The sequence below is a fragment of the Engraulis encrasicolus genome, chromosome 16 (genome assembly GCF_034702125.1).
Source record: "Engraulis encrasicolus isolate BLACKSEA-1 chromosome 16, IST_EnEncr_1.0, whole genome shotgun sequence".
Taxonomy (NCBI): domain Eukaryota; kingdom Metazoa; phylum Chordata; class Actinopteri; order Clupeiformes; family Engraulidae; genus Engraulis; species Engraulis encrasicolus.
Window position 1 is genome coordinate 14,194,944 of NC_085872.1, and position 25,705 is coordinate 14,220,648.

The window sequence follows — 25,705 nt, forward strand, 5'->3', positions numbered from 1 at the left end:
AGCCTAGTCACTTTTTGGGGAGGGGCGTGAAAAGGGAAAGCAGTGGGGGAAATGAACTTTGAATTGATACAGTCTGGACACCCAAAAATAGGTAGTTTGAATGACAATATGAAATCGAGTCTTACACCCAGAAACGGCTTTATTGTTCTGTATAGACTAAGCAGCATGCGTTGCATGTAGTAGTAATCACTTGAATGAATCTGGCTGATTTAAAATAACCGTGAAATAATGCAACATTTTAGTAGACTCTTAAGAAACCTGTTTCACGCTTCCCTCCAAGAACTCTATAATGCGTTTGGTTTTATGACTGAGGTTTGTGGAGAAGCTTTTATGAAGTGGGTGGGCTGGTAACATAACTAAGCTTGCTTGCGCCTCGCTTGGGTCATTATGCCTTCCTTGAACACGGATTCCGTTGAAACGTAGTTGGTGAACATTTGTGTCCATGGACAGGGACTCCACAAAGATCTTTGCGGAGATGGTTGATTTAGAGAAGGAAGTACCCCCTCTTCCTCCCAGGTACAGGTTCAGGGATCTACTCATCGGAGACCAGAGCTGGCCGAGCGACGACAGGTAAGCTGGGAGTAATTTTTGAACAATGACAGCATGATACAGTTGATCGAGCACTACTGCCTTGGATGATTTTCTTGATCAGTGTACCTTGTGTTATTGCAGAGTGCAGGTCTGTTATGTAAATCAAAATACATTGAAAGAAAGACTCAAACTGTTCTTCATCAAAAACCAAAGATCAAGTACGTATACATTTTCCTTTATTTTAAAGATATGTTTTTTGATGTCATAGGCTATATAGGCACATGTCCAATTAACAATGACCAATTAAAAATATCCTTTTTTCTTCAAACAACAATTTTCCTCCCCTGCCCTCCTCAATGCAGTACAATGTGCATATAACAATGTGGTTAAATAAGCTACCTTCAGAGATGCACAGCCTAGATATAGGCCCAATGGGTGCATATCGGAGTGAGATGTGTTTTTGTGTGATTTGGGTGTAATGAAAGTGGCTGGCTAACTCCAAGGTCCATAGGGTTATTTTGTAGAGCAGTAACACAATTTCTTTTTCAGGTCTCAGGATCCGCGTGTTTCATTTCTCTCTTAAGGTCTTAAGCTGCATTTTCTACATAGCTCGAGTACTAGATGACTCTGAGCCCAAGTATGCATGGTAATTGAACTGCACATGCACTCTGACTATACTATCAAAATGCCTTTTATTGCATAGTAATAGTATTACATTACATTACATTAGTAATAATCATTAGTAATAGTAACAGTGTCATGTATAATACACAGTTAGAGTTATCAGTATAGTGTGGATTGCACAGCCTATGTTTGCCCGTTCTGCTCCTCTTTGGACCATTGCATCATGACTCCATAATGCCATACTGCACCTTTTCATTACAATGTTTTTCACAGTATATCTTTCACTATAACTTTCAGATAGGCCTACTTCTCTAGTGTATAAAAGCTGATGGTGAACTAGCTACACCGTCTGCCACCCAATGGCAAACTTGAGCTTGTGCGTGACTGATAACATCTTCTTTACCTTTGTACTTACTTTAATCCGTTTTGTCTACTCTTTTGTCAGCTGGAAATGTGATTATCAAAACCACACTCTGTTTGGGATAGACTGGTGAGTGGAGTCTGGGGATGAAGCAAATGTATTAATTTAAAAAACGATGAAGCTTCAACATTGTTTGTTTGGCTGTAATATTGATAACTGTCCACTCTGTTTAGGGCTCCAGTGATATGGGTGAAAAGGAGTATGGGTCTCTGGGTTTTACAGGTAATAAATGTACTTGGTCCTGCATGAACAGATGTGTAGAGCTATGGTTTGACACCAACATCTAGCGTCATTTTACAGTTGGGAAAGGGGTTGCAACAATATTCTTAGTCCCCAATCATTCTAGAGCACAGGTAGGCCACAAGTACATGTAAGTGTTTCACTGCTCTAATAAAGTAAGGTGATGACTCTTTTTGTAGGTGTTGGTTGCACTGATAGGTCTGTTTGAAACCATCCTGCTGACCTATTTAAGTTACAAGGTAAGCTATCCGTGAGTGAGTCATCCCATCAATGTTGATGTCAATAAAATGTCTGTTGTGAATTATGCAGCCAGACTCATGGTTTCAGTACTTGTACTCGTTTTACATTAGCTTCTGTATATTTATTTCTGGGCCTCTGAAAGTTAACTTTGATGATAACATTCATACTGCGGTGTACATACTTTTCATACTACATTATCTACATTTTTATTATGACAGGGTAATATATGGGAACAGGTCCTTCGGAGCACATTTATTTTGGAGATGGTAAACAATGTTCCCTTTTTACTCACGGTAAGTGGTCTCCAGGTTATATTAATAACTTGATAAATGTGTAGATTAACTTTAAGAGTGTGGGTTTTTGAATATTCTATAAAAAGAATATGTTCTATAACAATGCAAGATTCTAAAATTCCAAATTGTATTGTATGGCGCCCAGAATTCTATAGAACTTTCACTTCCCGAACATTCCCGTGACGATACACTCTTAAAAGTTAATAAGAACCCATGATACATCTTTCCCTAATAGATAATGTCAATAATATATAGGCATATGTGCTTGAACAACAGCATTCCCATATTTAATATACACATTTTTTTTTAGGTTTTGGTTGCTCCACTGAGAAACCTTTTTATTCCTGTGTTCCTGAATTGCTGGTTGGCAAAGCATGCCTTGGAAAACATGATAGTAAGTATTCAAATATCTAGATGATGCTACGAAGTTCATAGTAACAGGGCTCACATTTAAACGGACACTCCACCCATTTGCATTAGGCTTTCCATTGCTAGACACCCAGTCATACTTTCGAATGGTGGTGCAACACTCTCTCAATTCCCCCTGAGACAGGAGAAATCCGTATTCACCTCTTAACACTTCCTCCTACAATGATGTAAAAATCATCATTTTGCATCATTTTAGGCGGAAGTGTAAGAGAGGTGGATATCTGTTGAGACTACAAGCCTTTTCCCCACCCTTTCAATCCCGCCCATTAGGGGTTGGACCTAATGTGCTAACACTAACAGACATATCATAGATCAGTGTCCCAGTGATTTTGAAATCACTGGCATTGAGGCTCCAGTAAGTCACTGGCAGAGCTGCCTGGGTGTGGCCTGTGGAACTTGAGCATTGCAATGCATTATGGGGATTGTTGTCACAAATCCACAAGCACTAAAAAGTATTTTTCTGCCTTTTCTCGGCCAAGAAGGCACCCAATTAGACTACATATATGACCCACTTTCAATACATATTCATGTCTCCACCGGTGGAATGTCCCTTTAAGCCAAGTTCATTTTATCATAAATGCAAGTTTTGTTAAAAAAACGAAAGTTCGAGAGAAGCGTAATGAAATTTGGCATGCCTACTTCATCACTTGCATTATGTTCTCCACTCAACTGTCATTCACCTGAATTCAGCGCAAAAAGATAGGCACGCACTGGAATTAGCGCACTGGAATATGGAACGCCCCTTAATTAACTATACAGCATTTATTCTCCGCTCACCTGTCTCCAGTCAGAAATGTTCTTTCTCGCTCACACCCATCACCTCCCCTTTAGCCTCCTTTTCGCCACTGTTCAATTGATTCATCAGGTGTCTTGCCCTAGCTTCCTTCCAGTTCACCTCGCTCCATTGCTCTCCAACCATCTGCCGGGGGGTGTCCGCTCAGAGTTCGTACATATCTGTGGGCGCAGATACTGCCCGAGCTCTCAGTGGCGCCCCGTACTCCCGAGGTCGAGAATGTTTCTCTGCAGTGACAGTACTTCAGCACTAGGGCCAGCGATCTTGCCCAGTACGCCACATAATCTATCTCAGCTTCTTCAGTGCAGTGGTCTCTGCGGACCAAGTGAAGCACTTTGATGATCAGTCCACCGCGTGGAAAGCCACTCTCCTGCAAGAGTGAGAGTCAGAGAGTGAACTAATGAAAAAAGAATAACTGCTGCTGCTACTACTAATGCTACTACCATCACCACCATTACCAGTACTATAGGCCCTGCTAAAGTACTGACTACTACTACTGAAGCAACCACTTGTATCTCAATTGCACCTATCGACTCAACTACCCTAATGCCGTGTCCAGACCAAGAGCGAACTACGCTGCCTGGTAGCGTGGGTAGCAGAAGAAGTTTTGCCTTGAATTCGCTGTATTCGCTCCAGACGCAGCATTGACATGTTTGATTCAGCTAATCACATAACGGCCCTGGCTTGACAGCCTGGGACATTCGGAGATGTGAACGTTCCGATTGGTTTTCGCCGAACAGCGTCGGAGCGAATTCGCCTGCGATTAGATTTAGTTTAATCGTCAAAATTCACTCTGGTCGCGCAAGAAGCTTCGCTCCTGGCGAATTCACTTTGGTAGCGCAGGTCGCGTGCCCTCCATAGAGAAATAATGACTTCCGTCGCTTCAGTCGCTCCGTTCGCTCCTGGTCTGTACACGGCATAATGCAACCACTTCTAATAATCCAACTAGTTACTGCAAAACTGTGCAGTTTTCCTACATTACAATAGGCCAGTCCATCAAAATAAGCAGCATGATCAGGTCAACAAGGTGAGCTGGTGTAATGAACTTAAAGAGATGTCGGTGGAAATACACACTGATAGGTGGTTTATGCCTCGAGATCAGCGTCCCTGCGTCGTGATGCAGTGAGCCGCGCAGTTAACGGAGTGAAGCCCCCCCCATCACGCAGGTACTCTGGGGCACCTCCCCAAAATTGTGTCTCGACGCAGGGAGTGATGCAGACAGCGACGGAGTGAAGGGCGAAAATAGGTCTCTGATTGGTCTTCTCGACCAGCCTGCTCTGTCCTCAAGTCGAGAACAAGCTACTTCCTTGTTCTAACCTTCGTCGGTCTACGGACTGTGAGCTCTTCATTATATAAGTTGCCCGTGCTTTGTCGTTTCATTTATTTACACAAACCAAAGACAACACGTGCGCTTGCAAGTTACGACGCTGAAGTTATTTGGACAGTTGAACAGTGTTTCAGAGGTCGAGGAAACATTCCGCTTCGTCCTCGACAAATGAGCCACTTCTTTGTTCCAAACTACCGCGGTGGCTGCCAGTGCGATCAAACATGCACGTGATATAAAGATTTAATGTTTCATTTTCATTGTCATCGAGTCTGTGAAGCTAAAAAACAACCGACACGTCTAGGTTACTCTTTGTATTGAAGGCAGTTTGAGCGTGGAATGACATCGCGCAGACCGTGCTTCAAAACAGGGCATAAATCAAAATTAACTGCATCATGGCTGCGACAAGCTCACTCTGTGGCACTGGCAGGAAGCATAACCCACCCTTGACACTGAACAGTTTTCTTTAAGCAGAGGAAAGTTAAAAGTGTGGCCTGTGCTTCCATGTCAGTCCCATTCTACCATATGTGATTACAGTGTGTTTGTGTAGAACTGTGAACACTTGTGTTTCTTAGTATTTAGTATGAAGTATTTTTTTTGGGGGGGGGGGGGGGGTTGGCCTTCCTTTATTATTACAGGACAATGTGAGAGTAGACAGGAAATGACTGGGAAAGAGAGATGGGGCAGGGCCGGGAAATGACCCCGGCCGGCCTCAAACCGGGGTCCCTGTGGGCAATGTAAGCCCAAATGTGGGGGGCTGTGTTTTTTATAATGGAATGTGAGGAATTGTAATGTGACCATTTCTTTTGTTTTACCCTTTTTTCTGTCCTAATCCCCCAGAATGACCTTCATCGAGCTATCCAACGAACCCAGTCAGCCATGTTTAATCAGGTCCTTATTCTCATCACTACTCTCATCTGTCTCATGTTCACAGGGTAAGCTTTTTAACCCATTAAGACATGGCGTTATACAAATGCTGTTACCAGAATGACAATGACCAAGTCGTGGTGCATTACTAAAGGCTTTGTATTATGTGCAGTACTATGGTAGTTAACTTCTCAATGACTACTACAGCGTGCCACTGGATGTATGGCGTGCATTAAGGGGCAACAACACATAGAGTACCCAGCATGACTTGCCACTGCACAAGTACATACTGTATTAGTATGATGCACAAGCATCGGGCAGAGCACAATATGAGCTGCCACTGTTGCTGCTGCACCCTTTTAGGCTAATTCAATAGATGGAGGAAGGCACTGAGGACCATCCACTCTTTCAGTGGCATTAATAACAATATTGTTCCTTTGCGTATTAAATTGCTGCTCGTTTTCTGTGGTTTCCTGTCCCTTATGAGATGCACTTAGCATCCCCCAAACATGTTTTGTGCCACGGGTTACCACATGTCCCTTTTGCACTTCTGTAAGCACTTAGTGGAGCACTCCTCGATTTGAATAAATATGTCTTAGTATGTCAGCGTTTACAAGCAAGGGCTGACGTATCCATAGAGCTCTGCACTGTAATAATGTATGCAATATGTACGTGAATCAGAGGTACTTGCATAGGGATTGTACAGCAGTGACCATGCATGCATGTGATATCAGAGTTCATGCTAAGTTCAGGCTTGTTGTGTTCTTTAGTTTGACTGAATTCACCTGTGAAGTACGAGTAAGCAGCAGTTCTAAACAAAATACTATGGAATGATCAGTTTAAAAGGAACAGTCCACCATGTTTTGATTTTCACATATTTGCAGTATTTCTAAGCATTATTAATGAATGTGCATATCATTTTTAGGGGCCAAGCAGCGAAGCTGGCGAAGGCCCCTTGAGAGTTAGTAGGTTTTCTCATTATTTAGGGGCCAAGCAGCGAAGCTGGCGAAGTCTATGGCAGCCCATAGAACCGTATGTAGGAAAATGCTGTATATTGGCACACATTCGGGCCCGGCTCAGCATTACCCACAGCGATTTATAGGTCCCCCAGCCCCAACGCTCTAGCGCCACCAGCAGGTCAAAGGTGCAGGTACATTTCTGCTTGTAACTTTTGAACCGCTGGGTCAATTTTCAAAAACGACGAATCCAATGCACCCTATATGTCAATTTCCGCCTGGATAGTTTTCCCGCTATTTTGAATTTTGTGAAATTCTATAAAAATTCTACTTCTCCCACAATTTTTGACTATTTCGCCCAAAATTCTGTATATTGTATCTGTGTACTGAGCTCTCTAGGAAGAAGGGGTCTCAAGGAATATTGGATATCTTTTATCGTTCCGCCGTGACAGCCAATCAAAATTGTCATAAAAGTGGCGAAACAGGAAGTGAGGTGATATCTCAGCAACCCTTTGTCGGTTTCGGCTAGGATATTTTACACACATAGTAGTCAATCTCATTACCTCCCATAAAAAATCAGATCCCCAGTTCAAACTCTGTAGCGCCACCAACAGGTCAAAATATTAGCTACATTTTTGCCTGTAGCTTTTAAACAATATGCCCGATGTAAAATATATTACTATCACTATAATCCTTGGGCCAAGCCGAATCCAACGCACTATATGATGTCATGTCAACCCAGAGGAGAATTTTGTAAAATTCAATAAAACGCTACTTGTCCGACATTTTTTGTCAGAATGACCTGCAAAAAGGTACACATCACCTTCAGACTGATAGGCATTAGGCTATTGACAGAATTTTTTATACCTCTTATCGTTTGGTGGTGACAGCCAATCAAAATTGTCGTAAAAGTGGCGAAACAGGAAGTGAGGTCATATCTCAGCAATCGTTAGTCATATTCTTTTAGGATTTTTTACACACATACTAGTCCATCCCATGACCTCGAACAAAAAAAATAAAAAATTTCAAAATTTCTGTCCAATTGTGAAAACTTGGTATCCCTGTAATGCTTGGGCCAAGACGAATCCAACGCACCCTATGATGTCATTTTCCGACAGGATAGTTTTCCCGCCATTTCAAGGAATAAGGGATATATCTTATCGTTTGGGCGTGACAGACAATCAAAATTGTCGTAAAAGTGGGGAAACAGGAAGTGAGATCATAACTCGACAACCGTTTGGCAGATTCTTCTAGGATTTTTTGCACACATACCAGTCCATCCCATTACCTTCCACAAAAAAATCCAGATCCCCAGCTAAAAATCTCTAGCACTACCAACAGGTCAACATTTTAGCTACATTTTTGCCTGTAGGTTTTAAACCATACACCTGATTTTACAAATACTGCCATCATTAGAATCCTTGGGCCAAGCCAAATCCAACGCACTATATAACATCATTTGAACTGGAAGAAAATGTTCACCATTTTGAATTTTGTGAAATTCAATAAAAATGCTTATTTTCCTACAAATTTTATCAGATTTTCTCAAGATTTGGTACAGATGATCTCTGGACTAGTCTGAAAAGACACCTTAAAGAGTTTATTACATCTCGTACGGTTTGGCCGGGACAGCCAATCAAACGCGTCTGAAAAGTCGCATAACAAGAAGTGAGCTCATATCTCGGCAGCCCTTTAACGGATTCAAACTAAACTTGGTTCACATGATCACCTTCCCCTCCAAAGGATGCACAACAACATTGGTGAGATTTGGCCTAAAGGGGGTGCTGCAATTCATACTGTGGCCGTGGCGACTTGGGCAAGTTTACTGCTTGGCCCTGCATTGCTGCTTGCAGCTATATTTGTCTATGTGTTTGCATTGCCTAGTTTAACAGCATAGCCAAATTAAGTGTAGCAATGCAAGTCTATGGGAACAAACAAAACATTCTCAAATGTACTTATAAACTACTTATAAATATAATGTAAAATTCGCCAAAGTGCAATACAGCTATTTAATCCCGTCCTGTGATTACTTGTGGCTTGATGCTAATGTTCCTATTTACTTCCAGTGATTATGCTAAGCTATGCTAATAATTCTGATCCATTAAATCTAAGTACTGAAAACACTGAGAAGAAAATGATAGGCACATTCATGAATAATACTTGGAAATACTGCAAATGCTGTATGTGAAAATCAAAAAGGGGTGGACTGTTCCTTAGCATTGAGTATTCTTAGAACAAATATTTTGCTCTTTTGGTTTTGTGCTTGCAAGTGATGTCCTTTCCAAGTCTCCTTGCAAGTGTCCTTTGCTACTTCTCTCTTTGGTCTGTATTTATGTATAATGTTGTTGGTCATCTGAAAGACAGAATACGAAATCGGAAGTATTCTTGCGGTTTGACTCAAGCAGCTGATTGATTTAGTTTAATGACTGCTAAGTGACCACATGGCTGCCATTAGCTGTGACTGTAATGTGGCTTTCTTGGCTTTTAGTGTCTGGTGTATCTGTTTGCCCCAGTTGCAACACTCAGGGGGATGGGAGAAAAGATGAAAAGGAACTGGCGAGGTCCATTTACACGGCATTGCAAAAAAAAAACCTTTTGGATGATGCAATAACCTTTCCGGTCATCTCGATGTTGTTTACACTAGCATCCCAGTATCTGAGTCTGCTAGCATACCATAACGTGGCAGCTATGTCCCAAATAATATTTGGTCTAATTTTGATGTAGAATATTGTTCAAGTGGCATACTGTGGATGACAGCTACAGTGCTTATAAAAGTTAATTATATCTTTAGATTAGTTGATGTTTTTTTTTTAGATTAGATGCTTATGCTGCAGTATCTAATGATTCACTAAAAATCTATTAGTTAAACAAAACAACTCTCAGGTTTTGTAATGTGCTGCTCTCCATATATGCTCATTGGTCAATGTTAGCAGATATCTCTTAATAGCACTTTTGCTCTAAAGTAAACACATGTTGATTTCATTTTTTTAAACTATTATTTATTATTTTATGACATCCAAGCTAGTTTCAATTGGTTGATATTGATTATATGCCCCTGCTCTATAGCTTAGCTTACTGTTGAACACTCAACATGTGCATTGCAAATGGAGTTTCTCTGTCATCTTATTGTTTTTGTTTGCTCTGATGTGTAATATTTGCCATCAGGGCTGCTGACAGCTTTGGCTGGGCCGGGACCAGGACATCTGACAGGGCCCCAAACCCAATACATGCACAATTTAATGGGGATCTAATTCTGGGGCCCCTCTCTCTCTGGGCCTGGGACAATTGACCCCTTTGTCCCTCCCTGTCATCTTCCCTGTTTTCCATAAAACAGAGATAGCCATTGTTATATGCTGGCCTTAGGTGTCACTTGTTTTTAAAATACGCTTGACGTGTATTGAGACAACCTGTGCCATTCTGATATGCCATGGTGTTTTACAGTGCATTTTCTTTATTCTGATTGACAAGTTAATTCTTACACATCCTTTTGTTTCCTGTGGAGCAGTATATGTGGCATTCAGCATCTGGAGCGGGCTGGAAAAAAGCTGACATTGTTTGACTCATTCTACTTTTGTATCGTGACTTTCTCCACGGTCGGATTTGGGGATGTGGTGCCGGAAATATGGCCCTCCAAACTACTGGTGGCCATCATGATATGCTTAGCGCTGGTGGTTCTTCCCATTCAGGTAAGTCAGTTGACTAGACATGCAAATTATCGATTAACCCATTAATTGTTAGTTGATTGCCTTATCGATCGACTTACGATTAACTGATAAGCAGAGTTTTCCCCCCGAAATCTCAATGCTTCTCGAAAAAACCCTAAAATCTAAAAATTGAAATGAAAAATTGAGATAAAATACTACATTTAAATTAGTTCTATTAAAATTATTTAACCCAAAGCTGATTTAAATATTCCCACTATTCACACCCCTCTTCACACACACTCTTCACATGCCCATTTCACCTGGGTCTCTTGTCAGTTGAACTGGCGATTAATTGAGATTCATGTTTTTTTAATCAATTAACACATTCATCGATTAAAGTCGATTAGTCGATTAACCGTTTGCACCCCTACAGTCGACACAATAACTTTTCTCTTATCATCCATTTCATCTCACTCAGCAATGACTGTATGTACACTTTGTCTTTGATACAGTTTGAACAGTTGGCCTACTTGTGGATGGAGCGTCAGAAATCAGGTGGGAACTACAGCAGACACCGCGCTCAGACAGAGAAGCATGTTGTGCTGTGCGTGAGCTCAATAAAGATGGACCTGCTCATGGACTTCTTAAACGAGTTCTATGCCCACCCTCGACTGCAGGTTGGTGTTTCTTGAGACACGTTTAGTCAACATGTGAAGAGCCGGAGCCCTTGCCTTAAATTATATTTTATAATAATAATAATAATAATATAAATAATAATAATACTCTATATTATAATAATGATATAATAATAATATAGAACAATGATTGTTGTTTGTTATAATAATAGATGACAATTTGCTGTTCAATGACTTTTGATGATTGGATATTTGTAATCTTGTCTCCCTGATTATGTCTCAATGCCCGCATACCCCAGAAAGCAAGCTGTATACTGTAAAACAACTGGAACTCTCAAAGGATCATTTCAATACCCATTACAAACCTACAAATGGGAAGACATTGTTAGTCTCTAGGCCAGATATGCTGAGTGCAGTACATGTCATACAAAACCCCACACAGCAGTCTACATCCAGCCAGGACCGCTGCTAGGGTTTTGGAGGCCTGAAGCATAACTGGTCAGGAGGCCCCCCTCATAATTAAATAATAATAATTAATAATCTTCTTGACTTGAGTAATGGAATACACATTTTTTTTCACGAAAAAATGATGGGCCTTTTGATAACTAATACCGGTCATTTAATTATTTTTCCATGTTATTGCTTTTTTAGCTTATCTCCATTTAGGAGACCCCAATTTTGGGGGCAAAGCATTCTCTACTTATGCCTAGCGGCGGCCATGCATCCAGCTCTTATGAATATTTCCGCATGCCTCTTGTGTGTCTGCAGGATTATTACGTCATCATCTTGTGTCCTGCGGAGATGGACGGCTCGGTGCGCAGGGTGCTGCAGATCCCACTGTGGTCCCAGAGAGTCATCTACCTGCAGGGCTCAGCACTCAAGGATCAGGACCTGTCCCGGGCCAAGTTTGTCAGCCCAGACATATTATTTCACTGTGATTGAGCTTACACAACAAATATAGTACCGCACACACACACACACACACACACACACACACACACACACACACACACACACACACACACACACACACACACACACACACACACACACACACACACACACACACAAACAAACACACACACACACACAGTGATTGTGACTACACACATGTCCCAGTTTGTGTGTCTGTGTGTCTCGTTTGTTATTTCAAAGTTGGGACAAACATTTCGAAATGGCCCAATTTCCCCAGGTCAGGGCAGATGTGAAGAATTCACAGACTAAGCATTTTGGCTCATGCGCTCCAAAAACAGCCTGTGTCACAACCGTTTCCCGAAAGTGCTGTTGAGCAATCACCAAGTGAACTGTTTGCCCAACAGCAGGGGTCATTGGCAATTTCGGGAAATGCTCCTTGTGTGGGATTTTGTAGTTAATATACTGCCACCCAAAGGACAATTCTGGAAGTGAATTGCAGCGTTTCCAAATAGTTGGTCTACAACTGTGATACTCTGTGCTGCTATGTTTCAAACAAATGTTTGTTAAAAAAAAAAAACGCTCATACTTTGTAAGAGTATGATAATGAAACATTTTAAAAATTCCATCCGTATAGACTGATGACAATCTATTCCTGTATTTTTTTTCCAGGCTGGACGATGCTGAGGGGTGTTTTATACTCAGCAGTCGCTGTGAAGTGGATCGCACTGCTTCGGTAAGCTCACTGGGGAGAAATTATGCATCAGTGTATTATTAACATCCATATGTAATGCATGTCCAATGTAAATGATTTAACATTGGGTTCATTACCAGGATCACCAAACAATATTGCGAGCATGGGCTGTGAAGGACTTTGCACCTAACTGCCACCTGTATGTGCAGATTCTCAAACCAGAAAACACATTTCATGTGAAATTTGCAGGTAAAAAGACACTATTTAAAAAAAAAAATAAACAAATAAAACTTACTGACTTTACTAATATTGTTAACATTCCTGTGTTCCACACCATTCCATCGCATTCGACCCCAGATCACGTTGTGTGTGAAGAGGAGTTTAAGTATGCTCTTCTGGCCCTGAACTGCATCTGTCCTGCCACCTCCACACTCATAACCTTACTGGTGCACACCTCCACTGGCCTGTGAGTGAGGCTGGCCTCTCCAGCTATACATACTTGATATCTTATAGTAATGCAGTGGCAAATCCTGAAGTAGACAACTTAACTTGTATTTCATACATTTATTTGTCGATTCAATTGTTCATTCATTCATTCATTCATTCATTCATTTTTGAAAAAAAAAAAAAACACAGTCTCTCACTATTCTGCTATGTAATATTATGTGATGGGCTGATCAATTGAACTGAAGATGCCCCATACTTTGTTCTTTGCTGGTTTTATTAAGTGGCAATTTAGCCGTCTGACCTGTTTTTAAACTTTGACTTTCAAACATTATGGTGGACTGATGACGTCGTTGTGTGACAACCTTATAGAGAAGGCCAGCAGTCACCCGACGAGTGGCACAGAATCTACGGGAGGTTCTCTGGAAACGAAATCTACAACATTGTACTGCAAGACAGTGTGTTCTTCTCAGACTACAAAGGAAAAAGCTTCAGATATGCTTCTTTTCATGCACATCAAAAGTGAGTGTGCCTTAACTGAAAATGCACCTGATTAAGACAATCTAGATCATCTGGTTAAGACTATCTAGGCCTTAGAACAGAATTAAATACAAACGCTTGAAAAAGTTAAAGCATGAAATTACCAAGGATGCAAGGGCAGTAATGTACCAATAAGGTATGTTACGTACCAGTAATGTACCAGCTACTACTAGATGAAGTCCTGTATCTTTCAAAAATCTTGTTTTTCCAGGAGCTATACTCACTCAGATTTTTCGATGTACATCACTAGGTATGGCGTGTGTCTAATCGGGGTGCGTGAAAAAGGCAAAAACATTCGACTCAACCCTGGGCCGCATTTCACCATGAGTTCCACAGACACTTGCTTCTACATCAACGTGACCAAGGAAGAGGACACCGCGTTCAAAGCAGAGGAAAAGGACACTGGGAAATGCAAGAAAAAAATACATCTTCCTGTGCACAACATCATAGCCAACATGGGTAAGAAATTATTGTTCATGCTTTACCTTTTTCAGGACAAACCACGTTGTTCTGTTTATTAGATGTATTAGAAGGTTAGGGCAGTATTCCTGGTGTAGGCCTATAAATATATAGTTATCCTCTTGCACCTGTAATTAATCATTGATGCTGGATGCTGCATACACGCTGCATTGACCTAGGCGCCTGGAGCGACAAAAACACAGCATTCAGACTCTTGAGATTTGAGATTTTTATCAAAAATGTGGGTATGGTAGAGCTGAATTAATGTTTTGTAAACATCAACCTGATGCCCTGACTCGGACACATCATCAGTGTTGTTTCCTGGAGTCACTGTGTGTTTCGGGTCTTACAACAGACACCCTCAACCAGGCGACCCGACCAGGGCTGATCAGACCCCGGCCTGTGTCCGAGTGGCATTCTACTCCCCCCACCTCTCTCCCCTCCTCAGCCAGAGCCATCTGGACGCTTTCTCAGCTGCCTCTGTGTTGTTGTTGATGGCTCTCTTCCGATTGGCCCCTGTTATGCCTAGTGTTCTGTAGGCCTTGCTCAGGGAGTGGCTGGCAAATCCCTGGCTCCCTACCTCCACTGGCATACATCTAGTTCTCCAGCCATTTCGGCGACTGTCCTCCACTAGCTCCTGGTACTTCTCCCATTTCCTCGTCTGCGCATCCTCCATCCTATCTTCCCATGGAACTGTCAGCTCGAGCATGACCAGTTGCTTTGTAGCCTCAGAGACCAGGATGATGTCTGGTCTCAATCTGGACTGGGTGATGTGTGGTGGTATTTTCAGCTGCCTCTCCAGGTCAACTGTCATCACCCAGTCTCGGGCTATAGAGAGCACCCCTAATGCAAGACCATTCTAATGCAAGAGGATGGTCTTAGCTTTTAAATGCAACTCATTTCATTTCTTTTTTATGTGCTTCGGAGACTGAGGTATTTAGGTTTTTGAAGGCCAAAGGCACCTTTTCCCAAAATAGGGCTTGGGCATTTAACAGATATTCTTTGCAGGTGCCGTAGGCTAAAATGGGTTAATACGGTATGTAATTGGGATCTACTCTGCGCTCCGCCAGGCACTGTGGTTATAGACCTGCAGGACACCAGCAGCAGCCGTGACTCCACCCTGAACCTGCCGTCGGACTCCACCAGGGCCGGACGTAGGAGCAGCATCATGACGGTGCCAGAGAAGCCCGACACCTCCTCGCTCCACACCTGCGACTTCTCCAGCGACCAGTCTGGCGACGAGATGCTGCCTTCCTGTGACGACCTGGCCACCGAGGGGTACTGCACAGTTACATTACATTGTTACATTACATTACACTTCGCTGACGCTTTCATCCAAAGTGACTTTTACGGTATGTATTAGGTTCATTATGTCTAACTGTTTAACTTAAAAACTTTAGATTTTCTTTTGCCTTAAGACTTGTAAAAGTTTTTATCTTTTACCTGACATGTTTGAAGTAACACCGTCGAACTTAATGGCAAAAGAAAATCTAAAGACTTTTACGGTATTTAACAGGTATTGGTTACAGTCCTTGGTTGCACTGTGGGTCTAGGTGCCTTGCTCAATGGCACTTCAGCAATGGACCACCTCCGTAACCATTTGGCCACGGCTGTCCCCATTAGGCTACGGCTGCCCCCAATATGGCTGGCCAAATTCGCAGTTTCAAAGCAGTACATTTCCCTTGGATGACTTTCCCTTTGATACGTATGTCGGTTTGTGTTTTGCTATGTTAGTAGGTACACAAAGGGATATCCTCCAAATCTGCCGTACATTGGGAGCTCACAGACCTTCTGCCATTTGCTGAAGACCAAAGCATCATATTGTTGCCTGAAACTAGAAAAGGTATATATTCTTACTTGTGCTTTCCTCTGTGTCTGACTTAAAATTATCTGTTGTAACACCTTACAGTTGAAAACATGTCTTGTTTGTCATTTGCTGTGCAAGTGTTGTCAACTAACTAACCCAAGTCAAGCTTACGCCATCTGATCAGTGTTTATGTGAATCTGTGGCAAACCTTCACCGTAGGAGTGTGCCCATAACAGTAATGAAGAGGCCAGAGCTCACTGCTTCAAGAACAAGTTGATAATAGTGTCTGCTGAGACAGCAGGAAATGGACTGTACAACTTCATAGTTCCCCTCAGAGCATCGTACAGACCTAAGAAGGATCTCAACCCCATAGTGCTTCTGCTAGAGAATAAGTAAACCTCTTCCTCTGCCTGTCCCATCTGCTAGTGCATTATTCCCCTTGCATGGGTTACGTGTTGTGTTTTGTAGGGCTGTAACGATACTGTATCGAACCGAGAAATTGTGATACGTAGTCACGAGTCATGAGTAACGAGTCACGATACTGTATCGTGGTGCAAGAAGGCAGTATTGTGATAAGCCCTTTCAAAGTTCTGTTACCCTTCAGTCACGAAAACTAGTGCAGTGGTTCCCAAACTGGGGGTAGGGGGGGATACTGGTACCTCGAGGTACTGAAGGGGGGCCGCGGACAAAAGGGACATTGCATAAAATCGGGAAATCCACAGGTTAACAGCTAATAGATGTATTTGCTGTCCTGGATTTCTAGCAATATTAGCGGACAAATACTTTGTCTCCTAATATTGCTAGAAATCCATTTCTAGGCTAAGACCATGGTGGATGGGGTGTAACGCCGCATTATGTAATAACGGTGCAATATGTAATAATGTAACAAATTATTACATAATGTGGTGACAATCGCCGCATTGTGTAATAATTTACGCATTTCGTAATACATTTCTTGAACGCATTTCGTAATAACTTTTTTCTCATCTTGTAATAAATTATTACAAAATGCGAAATTTATTACGGAATGCGGCCGCAACTTTTTTTTTTGATGGAAATGTAATAACATGGTGCATTATGTAATAATCTATATGGATATGTTTTTTCTGCACTTGGATTCAGTAGGCGCAGCACACACACATAGTCTCAGTGACATGGTATAGTCACTGCCCTCTCTCTCTCTCTCTCATTCTTCTCAGTTCTCAAACTGCTCGAGAGTCGCGAATGATGCGGTTAAAACCGTCAAGAAATAATTTCACAACTTGTTGCGTGCAACGAGTCCAACGAATGTCTCGCACTTTCTGCTACATTACACCAATTTACAGCGACATTAAATAGGCCAGGTCTAAACACTTCACGAGGTGGTGAAAACTAAATTAAATATCTAAATTAAATATCTTGGATAGCCTATATAGACCTAGGCCTAACTAGATTTGTTGCAATACAGATTCATTTTCTAGAGCCAGAAGTGTTCCGCTGGACTGACGAAACCAAACACGATCAAGTTTGCAACTTCTTTCCCTCGTGCGCTGTCCGTCAGCACCACCTGTCATTAGACGTCCGATTAGCTTTCATTACGTGCTGAGGGAAAAACTCTCGCCATTAGGCCTATGTGCTGTTGCACTGTTGTGAGGGATATCACCAAATAATTTAGATAAAAGTCAGAACATTATTTTGGCAATGAAAGGCACACAGGTGGCTGGAAGCTCAAGCAGTCTTCAGTCTGTTCATTTAAGTTTTTGGGTGCTCTTGGATATCGGGGATCAGTTCATGTAGAGAGAAGAGTTCATCCAGGCACTCCAAAATAAGGTGCCCAAACGATAAGTTACATTAAAAAGCCTTTAATGGGACTGGGCTGGGGTTACATTAAAAGGCCGACATGTTTCGACCTCACCAGGTCTTCATCATTGAAAAGAAAGGCCTCCCTTAAATAGTGACATCACCACATGTGACCCACGCACTACACACATTTGCGCACACCATAGAAAACAAAGATTAAAAATAGCCTGGGGTAATAAGTGATGCCACAGAAAAAATGATTTTACAAAAAACAAGTAAAATCAATATCCTCATTTAGACCAGGATAGCGCATGGCATCCAGTTGGTGTATCCAAAAAGTCTGCCTCTGATTAGGCCTAAGTCTTTTTAGCCTGTCCCCACCCCTCGGAAGAGGTTTGATATGCTCGACGCCCTGTATGCGCAGTAGAGAATCATTTTTACCATGGTATTCATATGTTTCGCCATGGGATAGTCAAAATTGCCCACTCTGATACCATATTTATGTTCTGCTAGCCTATCTCGCATGCGCCTTTTTGTGCGCCCGATATAAAAGAACCCTTCAGCGCAAGGACAAGTTAGGCGGTATATGACAAATGTAGAATTGCAATTAATGAAATCTCTCTGTCCATATTCATTCGTGGTTTTAGTATCCACAAAAGATTTGGCTTGTGTAACATTTGGACAGTGGGGGCAGTTCATACATCTATGAACTGTCGTAACAAAAAAAGGACGGGACTGCTGCTGGCGATGATGTTTGTTTTTGGTCATTAACGTGTTGCGTTGTAGGGAGCGCGCTTCACTGTATGCGTTTTGGATGGCTTCCTTGGAATATTCATTAACTAATATTCACTTTCTGGATTTGACGATATATAAAGACGCGGAGGGACAGCTGCACACCACCTTATTCAGAAAGGCGACCTCTCGGAACACCATTCTGAGAGCGGATTCATTCCATCCCCCGCATCTCATTAGAAATATTCCACACGGCCAATTCCAGAGATTAGGCGTATCTGTGATTTCGAAAATGATTTTCACGAGCAGGCCGAGCTGATGGAGAAAAGATTCAGTGATAGAGCCTATCACCCTGAAGCCATACAAAACGCATACAGTGAAGCGCGCTCCCTTCAACGCAACACGTTATTGACCAAAAAGAAACATCATCGCCACCAGCAGTCCCGTCCTTTTTTTGTTACGACATAGGGCCTATAGTACACAAGCGACGCGGATCAGGCAAATTATTAAGAACAATTGGTCCATTATTGAAAGTGATGCGCAACTACGTGAGGTGTTCCCAGAACCACCCATGGTGTCTTTAAAGAGTGCACCCAGCCTAGGAGATAAATTAATGCGCTCTCACCTACAGGTGAAAAAGAGAGAAACCTGGCTGCGTAAACCCATTGGCACCTATAGATGTATGAACTGCCCTAACTGCCCAAATGTTACACAAGCCAAATCTTTTGTGGATACTAAAACCACGAGAGAATACGGACAGAGAGGTTTCATTAATTGCAATTCTACATTTGTCATATACCGCCTAACTTGTCCTTGCGCTGAAGGGTTCTTTTATATCGGACGCACAAAAAGGCGCATGCGAGATAGGCTAGCAGAACATAAATACCCGTATGCTATCAGAGTGGGCAATTTTGACTATCCCATGGCGAAACATTTCAATGAATATACCATGGTAAAAATGATTCTCTGCTGCGCATACAGGGCGTCGAGCATATCAACCTCTTCCGAGGGGTGGGGACAGGCTAAAAAGACTTAATCAGAGGCAGACTTTTTGGATACACCAACTGGATGCCATGCGCTATCCTGGTCTAAATGAGGATATTGATTTTACTTGTTTTTTGTGATGCTTATTTGTACTTCTGGTCATTTTTTTCTGTGGCATCACTTATTACCCCAGGCTATTTTTTAATCTTTGTTTTCTCTGGTGTGCGCAAATGTGTTTAGTGCGTAATGGGTCACATGTGGTGATGTCACTATTTAAGGGAGGCCTTTCTTTTCAATGGTGAACGTAGCCCTGATGAAGACCTGGTGAGGTCGAAACATGTCGGCTTTTTAATGTAACCCCAGCCCAGTACCATTAAAGGCTTTTTAATGTAACTTCCCGTTTGGACACCATATTTTGGAGTGCCTGGATGAACTCTTCTCTCTACATGAACTGATCCCCGATATCCAAGAGCACCCAAAAACTTAAATGAACAGACTGAACAGATTGCCAAAATAATGTTTTGACTTTTATCTAAATTATTTGGTGATATCCCTCACAACAGTGCAACAGCACATGGGCCTAATGGCGAGGGTTTTTCCCTCAGCACGTAATGAAAGCTAATCGGATGTCTGATGACAGGTGGTGCTGACGGACAGCGCATGAGGGAAAGAAGTTGCAAACTTGATCGTGTTCGGTTTCGTCAGTCCAACGGAACACTTCTGGCTATAGAAAATGAATCTGTATTGTAACAAATCTAGTTAGGCCTAGGTCTATATAGGCTATCCAAGATATTTAATTTAGACAGAATCCTTTCAAGCCGTGCAGCATCAACGTGGTCATATAGCCTACTGTCTGCACTTGTTCCGTTGCCTGCCTCATAGCAGAGAAGGAATGGCTTGCTGTTGTTGAGGATTTGTAACGTGGATTATCGAAACTGAAGACTTGATTTCTTTTATTGATACCTTTTTGTTTGGTATAATTACGGACAATGCAAATAACTGATTTTTGTGACGTTCGGACATTTTTGGAAGGAATATAATCGAATTAGTCCCGCCACTTGGGTTATTGTTTTTCGCGTGCATGTTGAATTTGATTGCAGCCTAATAGGCCTACTGAACAGTGGACTAAAATTGAAAATAGGACAAAGAGTGGCATTTTTCTCGGGTGCTATGACTTCTTGCTTTGCAAGAAGACAGTCTCCTCACTCCACGGGCAAAAAGCACCATGGTCAGACCCTGGCGCGCATGTAGGCAGACATGAAAGACTCACTACTCCACGGGCAAATATCGGGAAAAATTAAGCACCAACAGCATGGACAGCTCCCCACGAGTCACTTATAATGGTTGGTCTTTTCCTGGGATTTGATTCATGTTGTTTGGGGGAAAATATTAAAATAGCCTTTGTAATGTTAAGAATATTTCCAAAGAGCCAAGATGGGGCTTAAGATCAATATGGGCCAGGTTTGTCTCCGTGCGTACACACACACACACACACACACACACACACACACACTCTCTCTCTCTCTCTCTCTCTCTCTCTCTCTCTCTCTCTCTCTCTCTCTCTCTCTCTCTCTCGCCACAGACCCACGCAAGTGCAAGACAAGTTTTCACCTCCTCGTGAAGTGTTTAGACCTGGCCTATTTAATGTCGCTGTAAATTGGTGTAATGTAGCAGAAAGTGCGAGACATTCGTTGGACTCGTTGTACGCAACAAGTTGTGAAATTATTTCTTAACAGTTTTAACCGCATCATTCGCGACTCTCGAGCAGTTTGAGAACTGAGAAGAATGAGAGAGAGAGAGGGCAGTGACTATACCATGTCACTGAGACTATGTATGTGTGCTGCGCCTACTGAATCCAAGTGCAGAAAAAACATATCCATATAGATTATTACATAATGCACCATGTTATTACATTTCCATCAAAAAAAAAGTTGCGGCCGCATTCCGTAATAAATTTCGCATTTTGTAATAATTTATTACAAGATGAGAAAAAAGTTATTACGAAATGCGTTCAAGAAATGTATTACGAAATGCGTAAATTATTACACAATGCGGCGATTGTCACCACATTATGTAATAATTTGTTACATTATTACATATTGCACCGTTATTACATAATGCGGCGTTACATGGGGGCGTTGTGAAAATAGTCTTAAGTTCAAAAGGGGGTTCCCAGTAAAAAAGTTTGGGAACTACTGTGCTAGTCCATTATCCCCCTCGCATGGGCTTCGTGTTGTGGGTTGCGTGTCGTGTTGTGGGTTGCGTGTCGTGTTGCGGTCGTGTTCTGGATTCTTCCTCTCCTGTTCCTACTGCATGATGGCTACTGTTACTTTTCGGTTGTAACATCTAATAGTGCTTCAGGTGTCCCCCGGTCAATACCACTTCACAATAACCTTCTGCATAAACGGTTAACTAATGGTTAGCTAATGATTTGTTGTGCATCTATAATACTATTATAAGCATTGATATATCATTATTAAATCAATTGTATAACACTTACTAAACATTTGCTGATGACAATAGTATAATAGGGCTGCACGATTATGGAAAAAATTATAATCACGATTATTTAGATCAAAATCACGATCACGATTATGCAACAGAGCTTATGCCCCCCACCCCACCAATTTCCAGGGCGACATAATAATACCTTATCATTAGTTAACATTAGTTAACCAATTAGCGGAAGGTTATTACGAAGTGTTACCCCCATGGTCGCCTGCTGATGCTGGATTTGTCATGCTCTGTTGCAGGCCTGATGAGAACTTTCTGGAGACAATCTGCTGGTTCCCTCTGGTCTACTACATGGTCGGAACTATTGATAAGTATGGCACAGTTAAACTATTGATAAGTATGGCACAGTTAAACTGTTGATAAGTATGGCACAGTTAAACTGTTGATAAGTATGGCACAGTTAAACTGTTGATAAATATGGCACAGTTAAACTGTTGATAAATATGGCACAGTTAAACTGTTGATAAGTATGGCACAGTTAAACTGTTGATAAATATGGCACAGTTAAACTGTTGATAAGTATGGCACAGTTAAACTGTCGATAAGTATGGCACAGTTAAACTGTCCATAAATATGGCACAGTTAAACTGTCGATAAGTATGGCACAGTTAAACTGTCGATAAGTAAGGCACAGTTAAACTGTTGATAAGTATGGGAAAGTTAAACTGTTGATAAGTATGGCACAGTTAAACTGTTGATAAGTATGGCACAGTTAAACTATCGATTAGTATGGCACAGTTAAACTGTCGATAAGTATGGCACAGTTAAACTGTTGATAAGTATGTCACAGTTAAACTGTTGATAAGTATATATGGCACAGTTAAACTTTCGATGAGTATGGCACAGTTAAACTGTCGATAAGTATGGCACAGTTAAACTGTGGATAAGTATAGCACAGTTAAACTGTTGATAAGTATGGCACAGTTAAACTGTCGATAAGTATAGCACAGTTAAACTATTGATAAGTATGGCACCGTTAAACTGTTGATAAATATGACACAGTTAAACTATTGATACTTTGTCACAGCTTTTATAAACAGTTAATATGCATCGCACAGCTTTTACAAACAATTGATACGTATTGCACAATTGTTAGGTGTGGGGATGTCATATACCATGATTTCAGGCCTCTGGTTAGAACCTTATAAGATAGATACAGATCCTAGATAGCCTAACAGGGAGATCGAACCCATCAGTTAACCGAGTTATTGCCTACTGGTGCATAATGTAATTAATTTTTTCTTCTTTCTTCTTGAATGTTTCTGGGGTGTAAAGCCTGGATGACCTCCTTCGCTGTGGAGTCTCTTCTGCAGCCAACATGGTAGTGGTGGACAAAGAAAGCACCATGTGTGCAGAGGAAGACTACATGGCAGATGCCAAAACCATAGTCAATGTGCAGAATGTGCTATTAAGGTAAGAGTATGAAAGATGAGAGTAGGGTAGAGGGGCACTAAATGAGCAGGCATATGCTCCATGATGGTTGGGATAATTTATGGAAAATAACGGTGGTGAAACGGCAACAAAACTGCTTATTGAAAGGGTGTAAATTGAAATCATCTACCATTTAATGGTGTGATACGTGTATGTGTTTTTTCCCCCAAGTTCTCTCTTTATTTTCAAGTTGTATGTACAACATCAGAGAACGAAAATTAAAAGCTTCAGCATAAAGTAATCAATTCTCCCCACCCCTTCCCATGTTAAACAGCCAAGTATAATTCAGTATGTGTTGGCAGTGATGCTCCTGGTTTACTTGCAGTTTAAAAGCCTCGCTTAGACATAGCCAGCAGGTGGTAGTGTTGACAATAACGTGTGTGTCTCCTCTCATGTGGGTGATGATTTGATTCTGGCCTGAAGTTATTACCCAATCCTCCCCCCATCTGTCTCTCCCACTCATTTCCTGTTTCTCCCTTCGCTGTATTATCATAAAAAAAGACGATAAAGACCCTCAAACATGTTTTTTTAAAGAATTTGTTATGCTATGTTATTTTATCCTACTAGCACATTTATTGTTTTCACATTTTACCTTTGCACTTTGTTTTATAGGTTGCCTGCGATTTTTCCATCTTTGAATATCATCACAGAGCTGACCCATCCAGCCAACATGAGGTTTATGCAGTTCAAGGCAAAGGATTCCTATTCAGTGTGTCTCTCTAAATTAGAAAAGGTAAACAGGATCACAGACGTTTGTAGGTAACATCTGGACTTGTTAATGTCATGATGATGTTAATGATTCGAGAGGGTATTTTCTCTCCAGTCCATTACATTACATTACACTTAGTTGATGCTTTTCTCCAATTCCAAAGCGACTACAGTTATTATTTGTCAGGTATTGGTTAGAGTCCCTGGAGTAGTGTGGGCTTAGGTGCTTTGCTCAAGGGCACCTCAGCCCTGGATAGAAGACCAACACCCTAACCACAAGGCCTCGGCTGCCCCGTTCTGCCCCAAATCCACAAACAACTTTATTGGGAGACTTAACAATACAAGTCTGACAGGTGGACAAAGATGCGTCCGAAAGCACAAATATGGAGAGAGTATGGTGAAAAATGGTAGTGAAGGTTGCGTTTTGACCGATTTAAAGAATGCATTTCGGAGGGACAGACGGACGGACGGACATACCCTCTTATAGAGATGCTAGGACGCATCTAAAAACCCATTAATATTGGGCAGAATATCCTATTCCTATTTGGATATTATACTTGTATGTTTTGTTATTGAAAATAGCCAAATGAAATAACTGTTTTAATATTCGGTCAAGCCTTCAATTCAAAATAATTACACCACCGAATGTGTCTGAAATTAGCCTGTATAGCATCCAAGCTACTCTAATTATTGTTTAGTTGTTGAACCATCTACCGGTATATAACACTTAAAGGGATATGCCACTATTTTGGGGCTTAATACAGTTAAAATCGTTGGCTGGGGTTCATAAAGGTCGCAAAGTGTCTTATTTTTCATGTTAAGCGTTGTCTTGCTTTAAGACAAGTAAAAAGAGGGAATATGTCGCTAAGCTAGTGAAAGTCAATGTATCCATGTAGCATTGTAGCATGCTACATGGATCCATTGACTTTCACTAGCTTAGCGACATATTCCCTCTTTTTACTTGTCTTATAGCAAGACAATGGCTTACATGAAAAATAAGACACTTTACCACCTTTATAAACCCCAGCCAACGAGTTTAACTGTATTAAGCCCCAAAATAGTGGCATACCCCTTTAACCATCAACAGGATTTACTGCTCTCTATTTGTTCTGTTCCGCTCTCTCTCTCTCTCTCTCTCTCTCTCTCTCTCTCTCTGTCTCTCTGTCTCTCTCTCTCTCTGCATACACAGAAAGAGAGGGCAAAAGGTTCTAATCTGGCCTTCATGTTTCGACTGCCGTTCGCCGCAGGGAGGGTTTTCAGTATTGGCATGCTGGATACTCTCCTTTACCAGGTCATTCAGTTCATTCTACCTTGTGAGAGCTTCATTTTGTTAACAAAATGGCATCGTCCTATCATACAGTATAATGTCATTTTACATACATGAACTCACATGCTTTGCATGTCCACACATGAACAAAAACGTAAACAAAACCATGTGATGTAAATTACTTTGTACTTGTGTAGGCCTACTGCAATAGGTATCTTTTTCCTTCCATGTTTTCCCCCCCAAAATGTAACTAACTAAACTGTTGGCTTCTTACTGCAGTCTTTTGTGAAAGACTACATGATCTCCATTACAAGGCTACTGCTTGGGCTGGACACAACAACAGGATCTGGTTTCCTTTGTGCTGTACGTTTTCATAATTCTCATTTGTTAATATCAGTGAGCATCCATATGTATTTAAACGATACAACGAGCTGAAC

General features: G+C 41.5%; 1 protein-coding gene across 1 annotated transcript in view; it reads left to right on the forward strand.

Moving 5' to 3' along the window:
* The first annotated feature begins 111 nt into the window (after nucleotides 1-111).
* Nucleotides 112-25,705, forward strand: part of LOC134465210 (potassium channel subfamily T member 2-like) — a 29,369-nt gene continuing 3,775 nt past the window's right edge. The window contains exons 1-25 of the mRNA XM_063218754.1: nucleotides 112-570; nucleotides 673-749; nucleotides 1,081-1,177; nucleotides 1,601-1,645; nucleotides 1,750-1,798; nucleotides 1,996-2,055; nucleotides 2,275-2,349; nucleotides 2,660-2,743; nucleotides 5,736-5,830; nucleotides 10,224-10,404; nucleotides 10,875-11,039; nucleotides 11,766-11,902; nucleotides 12,582-12,645; nucleotides 12,744-12,852; nucleotides 12,961-13,069; nucleotides 13,420-13,569; nucleotides 13,838-14,046; nucleotides 15,117-15,324; nucleotides 15,784-15,889; nucleotides 16,073-16,245; nucleotides 22,102-22,173; nucleotides 23,138-23,275; nucleotides 23,906-24,026; nucleotides 25,191-25,292; nucleotides 25,548-25,631. Of these exons, the coding sequence (XP_063074824.1) occupies nucleotides 443-570; nucleotides 673-749; nucleotides 1,081-1,177; nucleotides 1,601-1,645; nucleotides 1,750-1,798; nucleotides 1,996-2,055; nucleotides 2,275-2,349; nucleotides 2,660-2,743; nucleotides 5,736-5,830; nucleotides 10,224-10,404; nucleotides 10,875-11,039; nucleotides 11,766-11,902; nucleotides 12,582-12,645; nucleotides 12,744-12,852; nucleotides 12,961-13,069; nucleotides 13,420-13,569; nucleotides 13,838-14,046; nucleotides 15,117-15,324; nucleotides 15,784-15,889; nucleotides 16,073-16,245; nucleotides 22,102-22,173; nucleotides 23,138-23,275; nucleotides 23,906-24,026; nucleotides 25,191-25,292; nucleotides 25,548-25,631 (2,838 nt within the window). The 5' untranslated portion in view covers nucleotides 112-442. The remainder of the gene's footprint in view (nucleotides 571-672; nucleotides 750-1,080; nucleotides 1,178-1,600; nucleotides 1,646-1,749; nucleotides 1,799-1,995; nucleotides 2,056-2,274; nucleotides 2,350-2,659; nucleotides 2,744-5,735; nucleotides 5,831-10,223; nucleotides 10,405-10,874; nucleotides 11,040-11,765; nucleotides 11,903-12,581; nucleotides 12,646-12,743; nucleotides 12,853-12,960; nucleotides 13,070-13,419; nucleotides 13,570-13,837; nucleotides 14,047-15,116; nucleotides 15,325-15,783; nucleotides 15,890-16,072; nucleotides 16,246-22,101; nucleotides 22,174-23,137; nucleotides 23,276-23,905; nucleotides 24,027-25,190; nucleotides 25,293-25,547; nucleotides 25,632-25,705) is intronic.